The sequence below is a fragment of the Macaca nemestrina genome, chromosome 1 (genome assembly GCF_043159975.1).
Source record: "Macaca nemestrina isolate mMacNem1 chromosome 1, mMacNem.hap1, whole genome shotgun sequence".
Taxonomy (NCBI): domain Eukaryota; kingdom Metazoa; phylum Chordata; class Mammalia; order Primates; family Cercopithecidae; genus Macaca; species Macaca nemestrina.
The window spans coordinates 76,445,756-76,460,704 of NC_092125.1; the positions used below are offsets into that span (position 1 = coordinate 76,445,756).

Genomic DNA, 14,949 nt, shown 5'->3' on the forward strand with positions numbered 1-14,949 from the left:
GAATTTTTGTATATTTAGTAGAGACGGGGTTTCACCATGTTGTCCAGTCTGGTCTCTTAACTCCTAGCCTCAAGTGATCCTCCCGCCTCGGCCTCCCAAAGTGCTGTAATTACAGGCATGAGTCACCACGCCCGGTCAATAATTGCACTTTTTAAAGGTTTACTCCAGTAACTGGGACTACAGGCACTCGCCACTGCGTCTGGCTAATTTTTGTATTTTTAGTAGAGATTGGGTTTCACCATGTTGGCCAGGCGGGTCTCAGACTCCTGGACTGGAGCGATCCGCTTATCTCAGCCTCCCAAAGTGCTGGGATTACAGGTGTGAGCCACCGCGCCCGGCGAGACCCTCTCCCTCTTAGAAAACAAAAAAATTCAAAACCAAGTTTTAAAATGTTGTATTGAATTTTTAGGATGTGAATATATATTTATTTCCTACACAAACATCTACTGGAATATGCAGTGCGGCTGGATTCCATAACACCCGCCCCAGGGAAAGAAAGTGAGTCTATTTGGTTTGCAAGAAAGGTCTAGCGGGTTATCTTCGGTGGGGGGATATGATCGTATTCCGATCTGTCCCGCGTCCTAGCTGCTGCTGCGTTCAGGGGGCCCGTAAGACACCTGAGGAGGACACTAAACCAACATTAAGGCAGCAGACAAGGGAAGCGGCCGAGGCGAGGAAATCAAAGTGGACCGCGCCAGGCTGGCGGAGGAGTCGGCTGAGGTCATTCAGCCACTGATTTTCGTCCTGGAACCGACTACGCGTAAACACACCGGGCTATTCAGAGCTCTCTCTGTCACATTCTGAGGCTCCGCCCCCGGAACTCCGGGCCAGACGACCCCGCCCCGGAACCTTGTGTCACCGGCACTGAATGCAGAAGTTCCTCTGGTTGCCACCGGACGCAACTGTCAGGTGACGCTTCCGGCGCGGAAAAATGGCAGCCGCCGCTGCGGACTCACGTGTGAGTGAGGAAGAAAATCTGAAAAAGACCCCAAAGAAGAAGATGAAAATGGTAACCGGAGCCGTAGCGTCAGTGCTGGAAGACGAGGTCACAGACACTTCTGATAGCGAAGGTAATGTGGTAGGGCTGAGCTTTGGTGTCTAGGAGGAAAGGCCGGGCTGAGTTCGTGTCAAGCAGCGCTTGCGACTGCATTTGCTGCTAGCCACCTGGGTTTTATCTTGGCACCACTTCAGAGGGGCGACTTTGGCTTAGTGAGGAGGCTTGGGGAAGTCGTGTTCAGAGAAGGAACGCTGTCAACTGTAATTTTGAGTTTCCACATTCTTTTACTAGGTATTTTCAGGGTCACCATTATTAATTATAATAAAATGGGTGGAACACCTGCAGCTACCGAGAAACTTACAGTAGCAAAGGGTGAAAGGAAGAGGGTACTTGAAAACAGGAGAAGAATGGGTCTCATAGGGTGTAAGAAGCAAAAGGTTAAAAGAGGTAAGAGGGAGAAGGGGGTGTACTTGACTTTTCTTGGGCGGTAGATGTGTGCATGTTTTAGAGACTAAATAATAGTGAATGAAAGAAGAGGTTGGTGGTTAAGGTCGACTAAAAACTGGTAGCATTTAATAACTATGTCTCTCAGAGACGCTTGATAATGAAAGGAAGGAACGATGTGTTTTGAGGTTTTCAACCATGCTGTGTCTGTTGCTCCTCTTTACCGTCATTCTTGGCACCAACTTTTTAGGTGACAAGGAATTGCAGGTAATCCCTGACTTCCTACTGCCCAGTTACTGCTCCTTTGTACTAGCTGATACCCAAAAAACAGACAGAGCTATTCTTTTATAACGTATTTCTAATTACATCCGCTGTCTGCTTGAGATGATCCAGTGGCTTCCCATCTCAGTATATAATATCCAAGATCCTTAGGCTGTATGATTTGGGCCAGGTTGTCTGTCATAGACCAATCTGCCCCTCACAAACCACTAATTGTAATCTTGCTATACCGGCATGCTTGTGTTTGTTTAACACCTTAAACATGCTCCCACACCCTGGTTTCTTCACTGGTTGGCTCTACTGCCTAAAATAGGTTTCAAATGCTTGGCATGTCTCTCCTTCACCAGCCTCTGATCCAGTGCCTTACCAGAGAGACTTGTCCCTGACTACCCTATCTAACGTACCACCACTACTCTTCTTCCTGTCTTCCTTTCTTCACTTTTTGACTTACTGCCCTGCTTTATTTTTTCTCAACCCTGCCCAAACCATTTGATGTATGTATTTGCTGCGTATCTTTCCCAATTGGAATATAAGTTCCATAAAAGTAAAGACTACTGTATCCCCAGTTCCTATTGCCTTGTGGGTCCTTCACAGGTATTTAAGTAAATTAATGAATTAAACTGGACTTCCAGGAGCAAGAAGAAAGTGTCATATGCTACTGCAATTCCTAGGTAATTAGAGTTTTCATCTCCTGCCACACTGTTAAGGAAAACAAACTATTTGTTGAGCCGAAATTAGAACTTCTGGTTCTGATATTTTTTGAACTCATTAGACTGGTTCAAACAGTTTTGTTCAAGAAGGGAAGAGTACTATATTTGGAAAAAAATGTCAGTACTGCTTACAAATTGGATTTTTCTTTTTCTTTTTGTGATAGGGTCTTGCTTTGTGACCCAGGCTCACTGCAACCTTGACCTTCTCTCCCACCACCCTCCAAAGCGATCCTCTTGCTTCAGCTCCCCCAGGTAGATAGGACTACAGGTGCATACCACTGTACCTGGCTAATTTTTTTGTAGAGATGGGGTTTTGCCAGGTTGCCCAGGCTGGTCTTGAACTCCTGGATTCAAGTGATCCACCCATCTCGGCCTCCCAAAGTGCTGAGATGACAGGTGTGAGCCAGCACACCTGGCCAAATTGGATTTTTCTGTTCAAGTACTGGATAATTCCAAGTTGGAACTGTTCTGTCTTTTCAGCATATTATTATAAATGCTGATTAGGTTTTAAGGTTCTTTTGCTATTATAGATCAGCTATGTTATGGGTTAAGAAGGTTTTTGGCTAATATGGAAACCTAATTTATCCAATTCAATTCATTGGACAATTGTTGAGTTCCCTTAGGTTCCAATCACCCTCTAGGTGTTGAGAATACAAAGGATGAATACATTTCTACATTAAAATTTCAGTTTTAGGAAAGACATTAAACACAGGACTGTAATATAGTGTATTAGGTATAATTAAAAGATAGTTTTCAAGATCATGGTTCAATTTTGGAAAGGTAAGGATGGAGACGGAGGAATCCATATCCTCTGGAACCCAGCCTAAGTGTTGCTTACTTGTATCTTACATGTATTACTGATAATATACTATGCTATCATTATATTTTAACATATCTCTCTCATTATAGAGATAAGTTCCCCAAATGTCCAAAGTATGTCTTGTTTATTTTCACAGGGTCTTCTTTGCATATTTTAGTATTTGGTAAATTGTTTTGTTGAATAAATGTATAAGGTGGCATTCTATCTAGGCCTTAGAAGGATGAATAGTTTTCCTGGCCTGGTAGTATAGAGGGCAGTTTTCTCAGACATAAAAGCATATACAGTGGCATGTGGTCTCTTAAAATTCATGGCCTATTTCAGACAAAGTAACATTCTGTTATGGCTCTAGCTGTTCAGAGAAGTGACTAGAAGTAAAACTGGAAACAATGGTTAAAAGTAGATTATAAAGGGCCTTGTGTATTTGTAGGCAGCAGGGAGCTACTGAGAATTTTTAAGCAAGATGGTGACAGACATTTATAAATATTACTGCCAGATGTGTGGTAACTGCCAAAGAGTGCCAGGACAGTTTGTAGGCAATGGCAAAACTCCATGTTAGGATCTGCACTGGGACAGGACAGTGAAGACAGAGAGGGCCTCACTTGAAATATTTTTCAGCAAGAGAGTATTCAATTTTCCAAACAGGCAACTTTCATGTAAGCTTGTAGCACCGTAAGTTTTGGGCATACTACACTGTTAGAGGAATTGGATAATAAGAATAGTTATACTTTTGGAGCTTTCCTGTGTGCCTGGTTCTGTTCTGAGTTCCTTATATATATCAGCTCAGAGAATTCTGACAACTCTATGAGATGCTGCTATTATCCTCATGTTACATTTAAAAACCTGAGGCACAGAGGTTTATAACTTGCTCACTTCTGTACATAAGCAAATAAGCAAGTTGATAAATGATACAACAGTTATTGAAGTTTGACTGTACAGCTTATGTTCTTGACCACTACCTTAATACGTTTGAGGAACCAGGAGGACATAGATAATAAAAAAAACTATTTGGAAAGTGAAAGGGCAGGGAGTATGAATCTAAAGAAAGAAAAGATTGGGAACAAGGAGACTTTGGTATGGAGACAAACTTTTCTCCCTCCCACTCAAGAAGATTTCATCACCAAGGGATATTTTCGTGTTCAGATTTCTATTGCACTTCCAGTGTTTATGACCAGAGTATTCTTCCCTTCCTTCCTTTCTCCTAAAGTCCGTATGTTATTTCTGGAAACAAATTCCCATGTTCACTCAATTGTATCAGAGGCACCTGTGTTGGTACTACCTTTCAGAGTGACTTTGTGCTAATTATTTACTATTATCTGCCTCAATTTCCTCATCTACAAAATGAGGATAATCATAATGTCTACTTTAGAATTGTTATAATGATTAAATGAGTTTATATATGTTAAGCATTTAATATTTGGCACATGGTACCCACCCATAAATATTAGCGATGACGATGATGTCTCTTCTGACCTAAAAAAAACTGCTAGTCCCATCTCTTTTTGCCAAATAAGTTTTCCCACCTTTGGTAACGTGGTATTTGTAAGCTGGAACTCTCCCAAGAAAAGAGGTTTGAATTACTCTAGTAACCCTGTAAGGTAGCTGATGGCATTTCTATTTTACAGATAAGAAAAGAAGCTTGGAAATAGTGCTTCCAGTATATCATATTGCTTCCTAGTAGGAAACTGTTACCTCCATAGGTGCAGGATGTTATCTGTTATTCCACTCATTTTACTCCATAGTCTAACCATTAGATCATATATTTTTGGTAAAATTCAAGATCAGTGATAATGATGTCGATAACAATTGATTGTGTCTGCTTGGTTGTGCCATAGACACATTTTCTTTGTCAAAGCTGCTTCTGTCTCTAAGAAAGACACTGCCATCTACTCCCATCCAAGCTGGAAACACAAGTGTCATCCTTTACTCTTCCTGTTGCTTCCATATCTATTTGGTTTAATTAATCCATTTATTCTGTTGCCATTACTTTAGTTCTTGCCCGCATCTCTGTCTCTCTCTCTTTTTTTTTTTTTTTTTTTTTGAGATGGAGTTTCGCTCTTGTCGCCCAGGCTGGAGTGCAATGGTGCGATCTCAGCTCACCCCAACCTCCACCTCCCAGGTTCAAGCGATTCTCCTGCCTCACCCTCCAGAGTAGCTAGGATTACAGGCATGCACCACCACACTCAGCTAATTTTGTATTTTTAGTAGAGATAGAGTTTCTCCATGTTGGTCAGGCTGGTCTTGAACTCCCGACCTCAGGTGATCCACCCACCTCGGCCTCCCAAAGGGCTGGGATTACAGGCGTGAGCCACTGTGCCCGGCCTTGCCTGCATCTCTTTTGTTTACGCTAGTTCATAGGGGACCTATTTGTTGGGCCTGTCATTGCAGCCCTACTCCCTTCAGTCTTCTAGGCATTGCTTCTTAAACCATCAGTGTTGAAGGACCATTCTGGTTTTTGTTTTTTAATCTCCAATCTGTCATAGATAGGTGTTTAAAAAAAAAATCAATGAAAAAGAATAACTGGAAACATGACCACATTGTTGGACATCATGGTAATATCAAATTACTATAAAAGTTTATAAATGCTTACTCTCAATTTATGAATTCACAGTTGATTCTAGTTACAATAATGTTCAGTAAAGTTGCAGGAAATCCTGAATCCCTGAATTAGTGAACCATTGCTTTTAGGGGAAATACAGTTGTAGGCTCCTGTGAGTCTCTGGTGAGAACATTTTTGTCATTTTGTCAATACATAACCTTGTCTTATGTGGGTTTTTTTTTTTTTTTTTTTTTTTTTGAAACAAGATCTGGCTCTATTACCCAGGCTGCTGGAGTGCAGTGGTGCAATCTTGGCTCACTGCAACCTCTGCCTCTTAGGCCCAAGCCATCCTCCCACCGCAGCCTCCAGATTAGCTGGGATTATAGGCGTGCACTACCCACACCTGTCTAATTTTTGTATTTTTGGAAGAGATGGGGTTTTGCCATGTTGCCCAAGCTGATCTTGAACTCATGAGCTCAATTGATCTGCCTGCCTTGGTCTCCCAAAGTGCTGGGAATACAGGTATGAGCCACTGTACCCAGCCTTATGTGTGTTTTTGTTTAAAGACAAAGAAGAGTTCCACTTGGAATGTTTTTCAGAAAGAAAGCATTTGATTTTCCTTGGCCACACGTCGGGGCACACATCTGTAATCTCAGCACTTTGGAGGCTGAAGTGGGAGGACTGCTTGGGCCCAGGAGTCTGAGACCAGCCTAGGCAACATAGTGAGACCCCGTCGCTACAAAAAAATGGAAAAAACTAGCTGGATGTGGGTGGTATGTGCCTGTGGTCTCAGCTACATGAGAGGCTGAGGTGGGAGGGTTGCTTGAGCCTGGGAGTTCGAGACTGCAGTGAACTGTGACTGTGCCACTGTAGTCCAGCCTGGGTGACACAGCATGACCCTGTCTCAAAAAATAAAAACTTTAGACTAGGCATGGTGGCTCACACCTGTAATCTCAGCACTTTGGGAGGCCAAGGTGGTCAGATCACTTAAAGTCAGGAATTTGAGACCAGCCTGGCTAACATGGCAAAACCCCATCTCTACCAAAAAAAAATATATACAAAAAATTAGCCCAATATGGTGGTGCATGCCTGTAGTACCACCTACTTGTGAGGCTAAGGCATGAGAATCACATGAACCTGGGAGGCAGAGGTTCCAGTGGGCCAAGGTGCTGACAGAGTGAGACTTTGTCTCAAAAATCAATAAATAAATTTTAAAAACAAAACTCTTAGATTAAAGAAAAAGGAAAAAAAAAAAAAAAGAGAAATCATTGAATTTTCCTTTTTTTTTCTTCCCCAAGACGGAGTCTCACTCTTTCGCTAGGCTGGAGTGCAGTGGCGCGATCTCGGTTCACTGCAACCTCCGCCTCCCAGGTTCAAGAGATTCTCCTGCCTCAGCCTTCTGAGTAGCTGGGACTACAGGCACACACCACCACGCCCAGCTAATTTTTGTATTTTTAGTAGAGACTGGGTTTCAACATGTTGGCCAGGATACTCTCCATCTCTTCACCTCATGATCCACCCACCTTGGCCTCCCGAAGTACTGGGATTACAGGCGTGAGCCACCGTGCCTGGCACCCCCTCCCCTTTTTTTTTTTAAGACAAAGTCTGGGTCTGTTGCCTAGGCTGGAGTGCAGTGGCATAATCAGGACTCACTGCAGTCTTGACCTCCCAGGCTCAAGCAATCCTCCCACTTCAGCCTCCCAAGTAGCTAGGACCACAAGTGTGTGCCATCAGGCCCACCTAATTTTTTATTTTTTGTAGAGATGGGTCTCACTATGTTGCCCAGGCTGTTCTCAAACTCCTGGGCTCAAGTGATCCTCCTGCCTTGACCTCCCAAAGTGTTGGAATTACAGGCATGAGCCACTGCATCCAGCCTTCAGCTTTTCAAACAACGAACTTTAATGTAAACTCATAGCACCATACATTTTGGGCATACTATACTGTTAGAGGAAGTGGATAATAATAGTTATATTTAATGTACTTTGTTGATTCATTAACATTTGAACTCATGGCCAATAACGTGCCTGAACAAAGCTTATTCAACACATATTTTCTCTGAAAGGCACATTGCATCCTTGTGCTTAGGGACACTGCACAACCCTTCAGCATTATGCTTGGGGGCCATTTTAAACATTGCTGTAGCCAAGAAAAAGAACAGAAATGGAAATATGTGGCACTAAATAGTCTATAGGAAGAACACCAGTTTACAATGAGAAAGTTGAAACAAGGCAGACTGTCTCCTTCTTCAGCCTCAGCTAGGAGTGTGCATGTTGGGAGACTCCAGCCCTTCGCTGCTCTAAACATGTCTGTGAATGACTGCAAAAGTGCCATGAGTATTGATTTGGGGTTACAAATACATTTTACTGAGTTGGTGAATTCTCCAATACGGAATCCACAAATAACAGCGATTGGCTGACTGAATCTCCTTGTGAACTGGCAACACAGTCTGCGTACCCAACCTATGTGATCTGACCACTGCTTGCCTCTCAGGCTCACATCTTGTCATTCCCTAGATGACTAGGGTCATAGCATTCTGAACTGCTTTCTGGAATACAGTCTGCTCTCTCTCTTTCTAGTCGTGCTTATGGCACTCTACTGGCATACTCTTTTTGTTCTTTACTTTCTCTTAACCAGCTTTTCTCTATCCTTTAGGTTTCAACTTAAATGTCTCTTCCACTTTGTCTTTTACAACTTATCCTATCTCTGCAATACAGATAAATAATAAAGGGTCATATATTTTACTTATTATTTTAAAACAATTTTTTTCTTAGTATTTTTTAGAGACATGGTCTTGGTATGTTGCTCACGCTGGTGTGCAGTGTGGCATGATCATAGCTCGCTATAACCTCCAATTCCCATGCTCAAGCAATCCTCCTGCCTCAGCCTTCCAATAACTGGGACCATAGGTGCACACCACCACGCCTGGTTAAAGAGTCCTTTATTTAATAAATTTAGTAATATAGGTCTTTTGGTTAAAGATAGAACATTTCTTCTTTGGTTTAACTCAGAATTTGTTATTTAATATAAGAAATTTCTTTTTTCCTGTCATGAAATTAAATGTTTCTGTAAAGGTGACCCATGGAGATGGATTTTCTAGTCGGGTAGTTGTATACATGTGGTCTTGGTTAAACTAGTAAGTTATCAAAAACTTTTAGATGATAGTACTGAGAAACTATAAAGGCAGAGGCTTCAGACGTATGAGGAATCAGTGTGTAAATTATAGATATATCTAAAGAGTACTGGCTTGTTTTATCAGGAAACTGAATCAGACACTTATCTTTGAATTTTACCTGGATTATAAAAATTGATAGGGATGCGCCCTATATTGACAGTTGAAAAACTTCCTTTAGTAAGATGCTACTTGAGTTTCATGGAAAACACACAGATATAACCCATATGTTGTTTGAATTTTATTTTTCTGGCTTTAATTTCTTTTGACATATTATATAAGAAAGATAGAATAGTGTGCTTTCGTTAGAACAAAACTCAAAACTCAAGTATTGTTAGACTGCAGAAATTTCCTAAGTTCTGTGGGGACAGAGACCTTGTCACTGTGATGACAGCTGTATCTCAATTTGGCATAGAGCCTGATTCATGGTGTAGTACTTGATACCCATTTATTCACTGGATAAATTGGAAATTTGTGTTAACACGATTTTTTTAATACTCTTCTCATATACGAGATTGTCGTGGAGGTAAAATTAGCATTTATGTGTATCAACTTGAATAATAGCAAAATGACTCAGATTGAATTTTTGTTGAATTGCAGTACTGTCAGTACAATTTGAAATTTGATCATAGTAAAATTGAAGGGGATCATGAATTAGGGATATACAGCAGGTGAATGTGGAAAAAACACCACTCAGTGTGCTTTTCTCTGTTTTCTCACTCAACCACTCAGCAGCAACAATCATCACAGAAGACTTCTGTGATTAAATGTGTATGGATTCCTTCCCACACCCTAAGCAAATAATCAGTTCTGCAGTGGATACCAGTTGTTTGCTCTCCAATTCATCTCAATATTATCTACCTGGAGGTAGTGTCAGACCCCACAGACTGAGGGCTCAACTTCATAAGACTGCCCAAACCCTTCAGATACCAGTCCTAAATCCAGACCTCTGGAACTTCTGACCAACTGACTTAAAATTGAGGTTCCCACAGTCTTCCCGGTGGGTTTGATTAATTTTCTAGAGCAACTCACAGAACTCAGGGAAACACTTAAGTTTATGGGTTTATTGTAAAGCATATTACAAAGGATACAGATGAACAGATGCATAGGGTGAAGTATAGGGTGAAGGAGTGTGGAGCTTCCATGCCCTCCCTGGGTGTGCCGCCCTGCAGGAACCTCCAGGACTTCAGCTATCCAGAAGCTCTCTGAACCCTGTTTTCTTGAACGTTTTATGGAGACCTCATTACATAAGCATGGTTGATTAAATCATTGAGGTGATCCATTTAACTTTCAGCTTCCCTCCCTTCCCAGAGGTTGGGGAATGGAGCTGAAAGTCCCAAACCTCTAATCCTGTCTTGGTGCATCTGGTGACCAACTCTGATCCTGAATCTGCTTTGGGACTACCAGCCCTCAATTATTAGCATACAAAAAGACACTCCTTTGGAGATTCCAAGGATTTTAGGAGTTGACCAAATATATATTTCACAGTATCACAGAAGGTAAAGTGCTACAGTTTGCATTTTAAGTAATATATAAATGACAAGTGTTGTTATAGAGGGGAGGGTGATGCCCCTACCTGAGTTATTCATGAACTACTCAGATTTATTGACCTGATAACTTGTTGGAAGTTTAGATACAATATATACTTGGTTCTTAAGCTTGTAGTCTTTAAAAAAACAACCTCCCAAAACAGAAAAACAGCGTCCCTAGTCAGTAAATCACCTCAGATGAAAAAATGAGAACAGTGGTTGATGATACCAAGTATGATAAAGGGTAAGATGATAGCCTCTATCTCTGAGTTATCCTTGAGCTACTCAGATTTATGGAAGTTCAGATGCAACTCTTACTAGGTTCTTAAGCTTGTAGTCTTGGGACAGGGTGCGGCAGAAGCTTCTGTTGCCTGTAAATCAACCCAGGTTAAAAGAAAGAAGCCTTGATTGTTACTCGGGCCATGATCTGATTGACTCCTCCCTCATAGAATGTGCCCATATGGCCATAAAATAATAAGGAGGATCATTTCAGGTTTTCCAGGCAGCTAAAAAACCTGAATTGTTCTGGTTACGTATGTGAAAAACGGCCATCTACTTATAACACAAGACTTGATAACAATTCAGGTTAGAAGGTCCTAGGAGATATCCCTTCATTTTTGATAAACTACAATGCTGTATTTAAGATATAATAACCTAGCAGATAAATGTGCTTTTCATCAAACTGTACCTTATAGCCTCCTTTATCATTTAAGTTACTTAAAATAGCAAAGGAACATGCCTAAGAAATGAAGTATATCATAGTCCTACTTGAGTGGTTTAGCAATTTGTAAGACAGGCTCAGGAAACAGACTACTTCCAGAGTCTGTCTGTTTTGGCTTGCCCAACAGCACATGTAATCACATCTGACAGTGTTTCCCATGGTAGCACTATCATTTTATTTTTAGTTATTTTTATGGAAACCTGGGGTGACTTCATTTTTTTCAAAGGTAGCTTTTTTTTTTTTTGAAGTTTTAAAGCATCAATTTTGAATATTCCAAATTTAGTAATTGGCAGGAAGGACCATGTGGCATGAGCAGAACAGATGATTTACAGCTGAATGGGGAGCAGTAGTTTTATAGAGCCTTGTATAAGTAGGGGGATATGTATACTTAGGTAAAATCAGAATGAGGACAGAGAGTAGACTGTTCACCTTTACTGAAGCTTAGATAGAAATTTTTAAAATTCAAACTTTATTAAACTATGTTTTAAAATATTTAATGAGTAGCTGCATTCGTTCAGTACACATTAGTCCAAATTGAGTCTCTGATACAAAACTTTGTAGTGTCTCACAAGTTGACAGCCCTGTTAGCTTTGCCTTTTTGACTTTGGGCATGTTTTTAACTTTTCTAAGCTTCAGAATCATCACCTGTGTAAATACAATAATAAAAGCAACTCATAGAAATGTTGTGAAATGAGCTGGATGTGGTGGCTTACTCCTGAATCCCAGCATTTTGGAAGGCTGAGGTGGGATGATCATTTGAGCCCAGGAGTTTAAGACCAGCCTGGGCAATATAGTGAGACTTCATCTCTACAAAAAATTAGCTGAGCATGGTGGTGTGTGCCCATAGTCCCAGCTACTTGGGAGGCTGAAAGGAGAGGATTGCGTGAGCCTGGGAGATAGGCTGCAGTGAGCTAAGATTGTGCCACTGTACTCCAGTCTGGGCTCCAAAGTGAGACCTTGTCTCAAAAAAAGAAAAGAAGTGTTGTGAAATGATAATACATAAATAGTGCTTTATAAATAGTGCCTAGCTCTAACTATGTGTTAGCTAGTTAGTATTATCATTATTTTATAGTACTTTGAAAAGGTTGTAGCACAGAGACATTGGCCACTCATGAAATAAGTGAAAGGTGGCTTGCATGATTCCCTGGCATATGAGTTATAAACTATAACAAGACTTAGGCAGCACTTTTATAACTGAAGTCACATTTATTTTCCCTCTTTTCTTGACATCCATTTTTAAGCTTTTGAGATCCTCTCTTCTCTTTCTGTCCTCTGATTGCTGATTATCATTTATTTAGTGCCTACTATTGTGCCAGGTCTGTACTAAGTGCTTTTCATGTGTTATCTTATTTAATCATCATAGCAGCCCAGTGAAGTAGTTACTGTGTTTATCACTATTTTACTGATAAAGAAACTGAGACACAGAAGGGTTAGGTAACTTGCCCAAAACTATGCTATTAGAAAGTACTGGAATCAGAACATCACACCCCAAGTCTAATTCGGTAATCTGAGCTCTTAACCCCTATGCTATAACTCTGTAGTCATCTAAAGCTTCTCATTTAACACCTCACATGAATTCCAGATTCCCAATACCAGAGGCATTCCTTCCTTGTTTCTTTTTCCTTGTCTACCACAGCCACATAAAAATTCCCATTGTGTGTGCCTGTGAGTGTATTTCTGCATGTGCGTGTGGTGTATAATCAGCATTTAAGGGGTGCTTACTAAGGGGTAGGCACTCAAAGAACTTTATATATTTTAACTATGAAAACCCAATGAAGTACCATTTTACTCCTATTTTTACAGATGAGGAAACTCAGGCAGAAGACTTAATGTCAGAAAAGCCACTTAGATTTGTGTCTGGAGTTGAAATTGAATCCTGGTAGCCTTACTTCATTGTCCCCTACTAACTGTCCTCAATCATGTTTTTACCAGGAGTTCTGTTTGACTTAGGGCAAGTTTTAAAAGTGTGAACGGTTAACCAATAGGCCTACCACTTTCAGGTGGTATTTACATTTTAAAAGAAAAACTGTAATAGAGAATGTTTTTAAAAGTAGGGACTGAAGATAAGTGCTAAGAGAGAAAAAATTCCAGCTATTTGGCCTTCTATTGGAAGCACACACCTGGAGTATGAACTTTTAAACTACTTGGTTTTAATCTTGGAATTGATGTGTATTGCATTTCTTGGATCATAAATCACATTTTTATGAAATCCCAATCTTACTTTCTTTATGCCCAATTTTTTTACCATCCAATTCTCAAATCTTTGTTTCAGCCAGTCTTAACTTCGTGTCATTTTGTAAATATTTCATCATCTTTCACATTCCCATCTCTTTGAACATGCTGATTTCTTCTGTCTGGAGTGCCAATAATAATATGATTATAATAGTAATTTTAATTTTCATACAGAGCACTGACTCAAATCTAGAATGTGTTTGGTTCTAGGTTCAGTGATCTTGCCATCTGATCAACTGGCTTGGGTTATGGAATCTTACTTCCTTGGCTTCGTCCTTTCTTTTTTCATTCAAATTATTGCTTTGCTATTTAAGAAACAACTTGAATATCATTTATCATCTTTGTAAAACTTTCTGTAAGCCATCTCAGGTATCCCTGGTCACCCTTTCCTCATTGTTTTTCTTTTAGAACACCTACAAATTCTATTGCAATTTGGCTATGTAATTTATCCACCCTGCTAAACTCCTGAGTTCTTCAAGGAGAGAAACCTAGATTTAGATTTTTTCCTTTGTTCTTTCTTGCCCATCACTCATGAGTGCTCAGTGAATGTGGAGGGACTGTAAGTCTTCTTAAAACTTTATCCCAGGCTATGGAAAATGGCTCACTTTCCTGCCTGCAGCTAACCATTCATATCTGGGGTCAGGGGACAGATGGCAAGTTTGAAAGGGAGCTGGAGGTTTGGAGAAAAAGGCAGCAGGAGGTAAGAAGTGCCTTATGACAACTTCAGTACGTCAGTGGTTTAGCCCTGCTTTGTTCATTATGGTGGCCTCTAGCCACATGTGATTTAAATTTAAGGTAATTAAAGAAAATAAAAATTCAGTTCTTCAGTTGTGCTAGCCACATTTGAAGTGCTCAATAGGCTCTTGTGGCTAGTGGCTACTGAGCAGCTTTGATAGAGAACACTACCATGATTAGAACTTGTAGTCATTACTTCAGTAAGCATCCTTCGTAGTCCTTTAATTTCCAGATTTTTATAGTAGAATGCAAAATTAATGTTTAAGGCAACACACAGGACTTCAAAGGCATTTTTTACTTGTCTTTTGATTTCCGTCTATGCCCTTAGATACCTGGATATATCTGCTTCTGCTGTTATAGATCAGTGCGTGGAAAATTTTTTAAAAACCTCATTTGATTAGGATATAATAATATTTTGAGCCAGTTCTATTTTCTGATTTGCATAGTGATAATCTTTGATATCCTAGAAGTAAATCCTGTTTTTTTAGTATGCTGGGAGACCTCATTACTTTGCATTTTTAATTTGTTTATATTAAATGTCATCATTTTCATTGTCAGTGAATACCTGATTAAAAACTTCTGAGATAGAGCTTCTTTAAGAAAGTAATAAAATAAAAACCATGACTTAAGGGAATTCTTCTGGATTTTTTTTTTTTTTAATTGGTGGGGTGAATGCAGGTTGTATAAAATGGTGCTATAAACTTTTCATGGATTTATTGTGTGTTCATATTATGCATGTTGTGGTAGTCAAGCTGGGAAGGAAATGCACCAAAGAAA

General features: G+C 40.2%; 1 protein-coding gene across 3 annotated transcripts in view; it reads left to right on the forward strand.

The window, feature by feature from the left end:
* Window positions 1-895: 895 nt before the first annotated feature.
* Window positions 896-14,949, forward strand: part of LOC105493508 (ribosomal RNA processing 15 homolog) — a 49,068-nt gene continuing 35,014 nt past the window's right edge. For 2 of the 3 annotated variants that reach the window (XM_011761180.3, XM_011761182.3), the window contains exon 1: window positions 897-1,070. In XM_011761180.3, the coding sequence (XP_011759482.1) occupies window positions 932-1,070 (139 nt within the window). In that variant the 5' untranslated portion in view covers window positions 897-931. Of the gene's footprint in view, window positions 1,071-14,949 lie in introns of all 3 variants that reach the window. The other variant, XM_011761181.3, reaches the window with a different exon arrangement.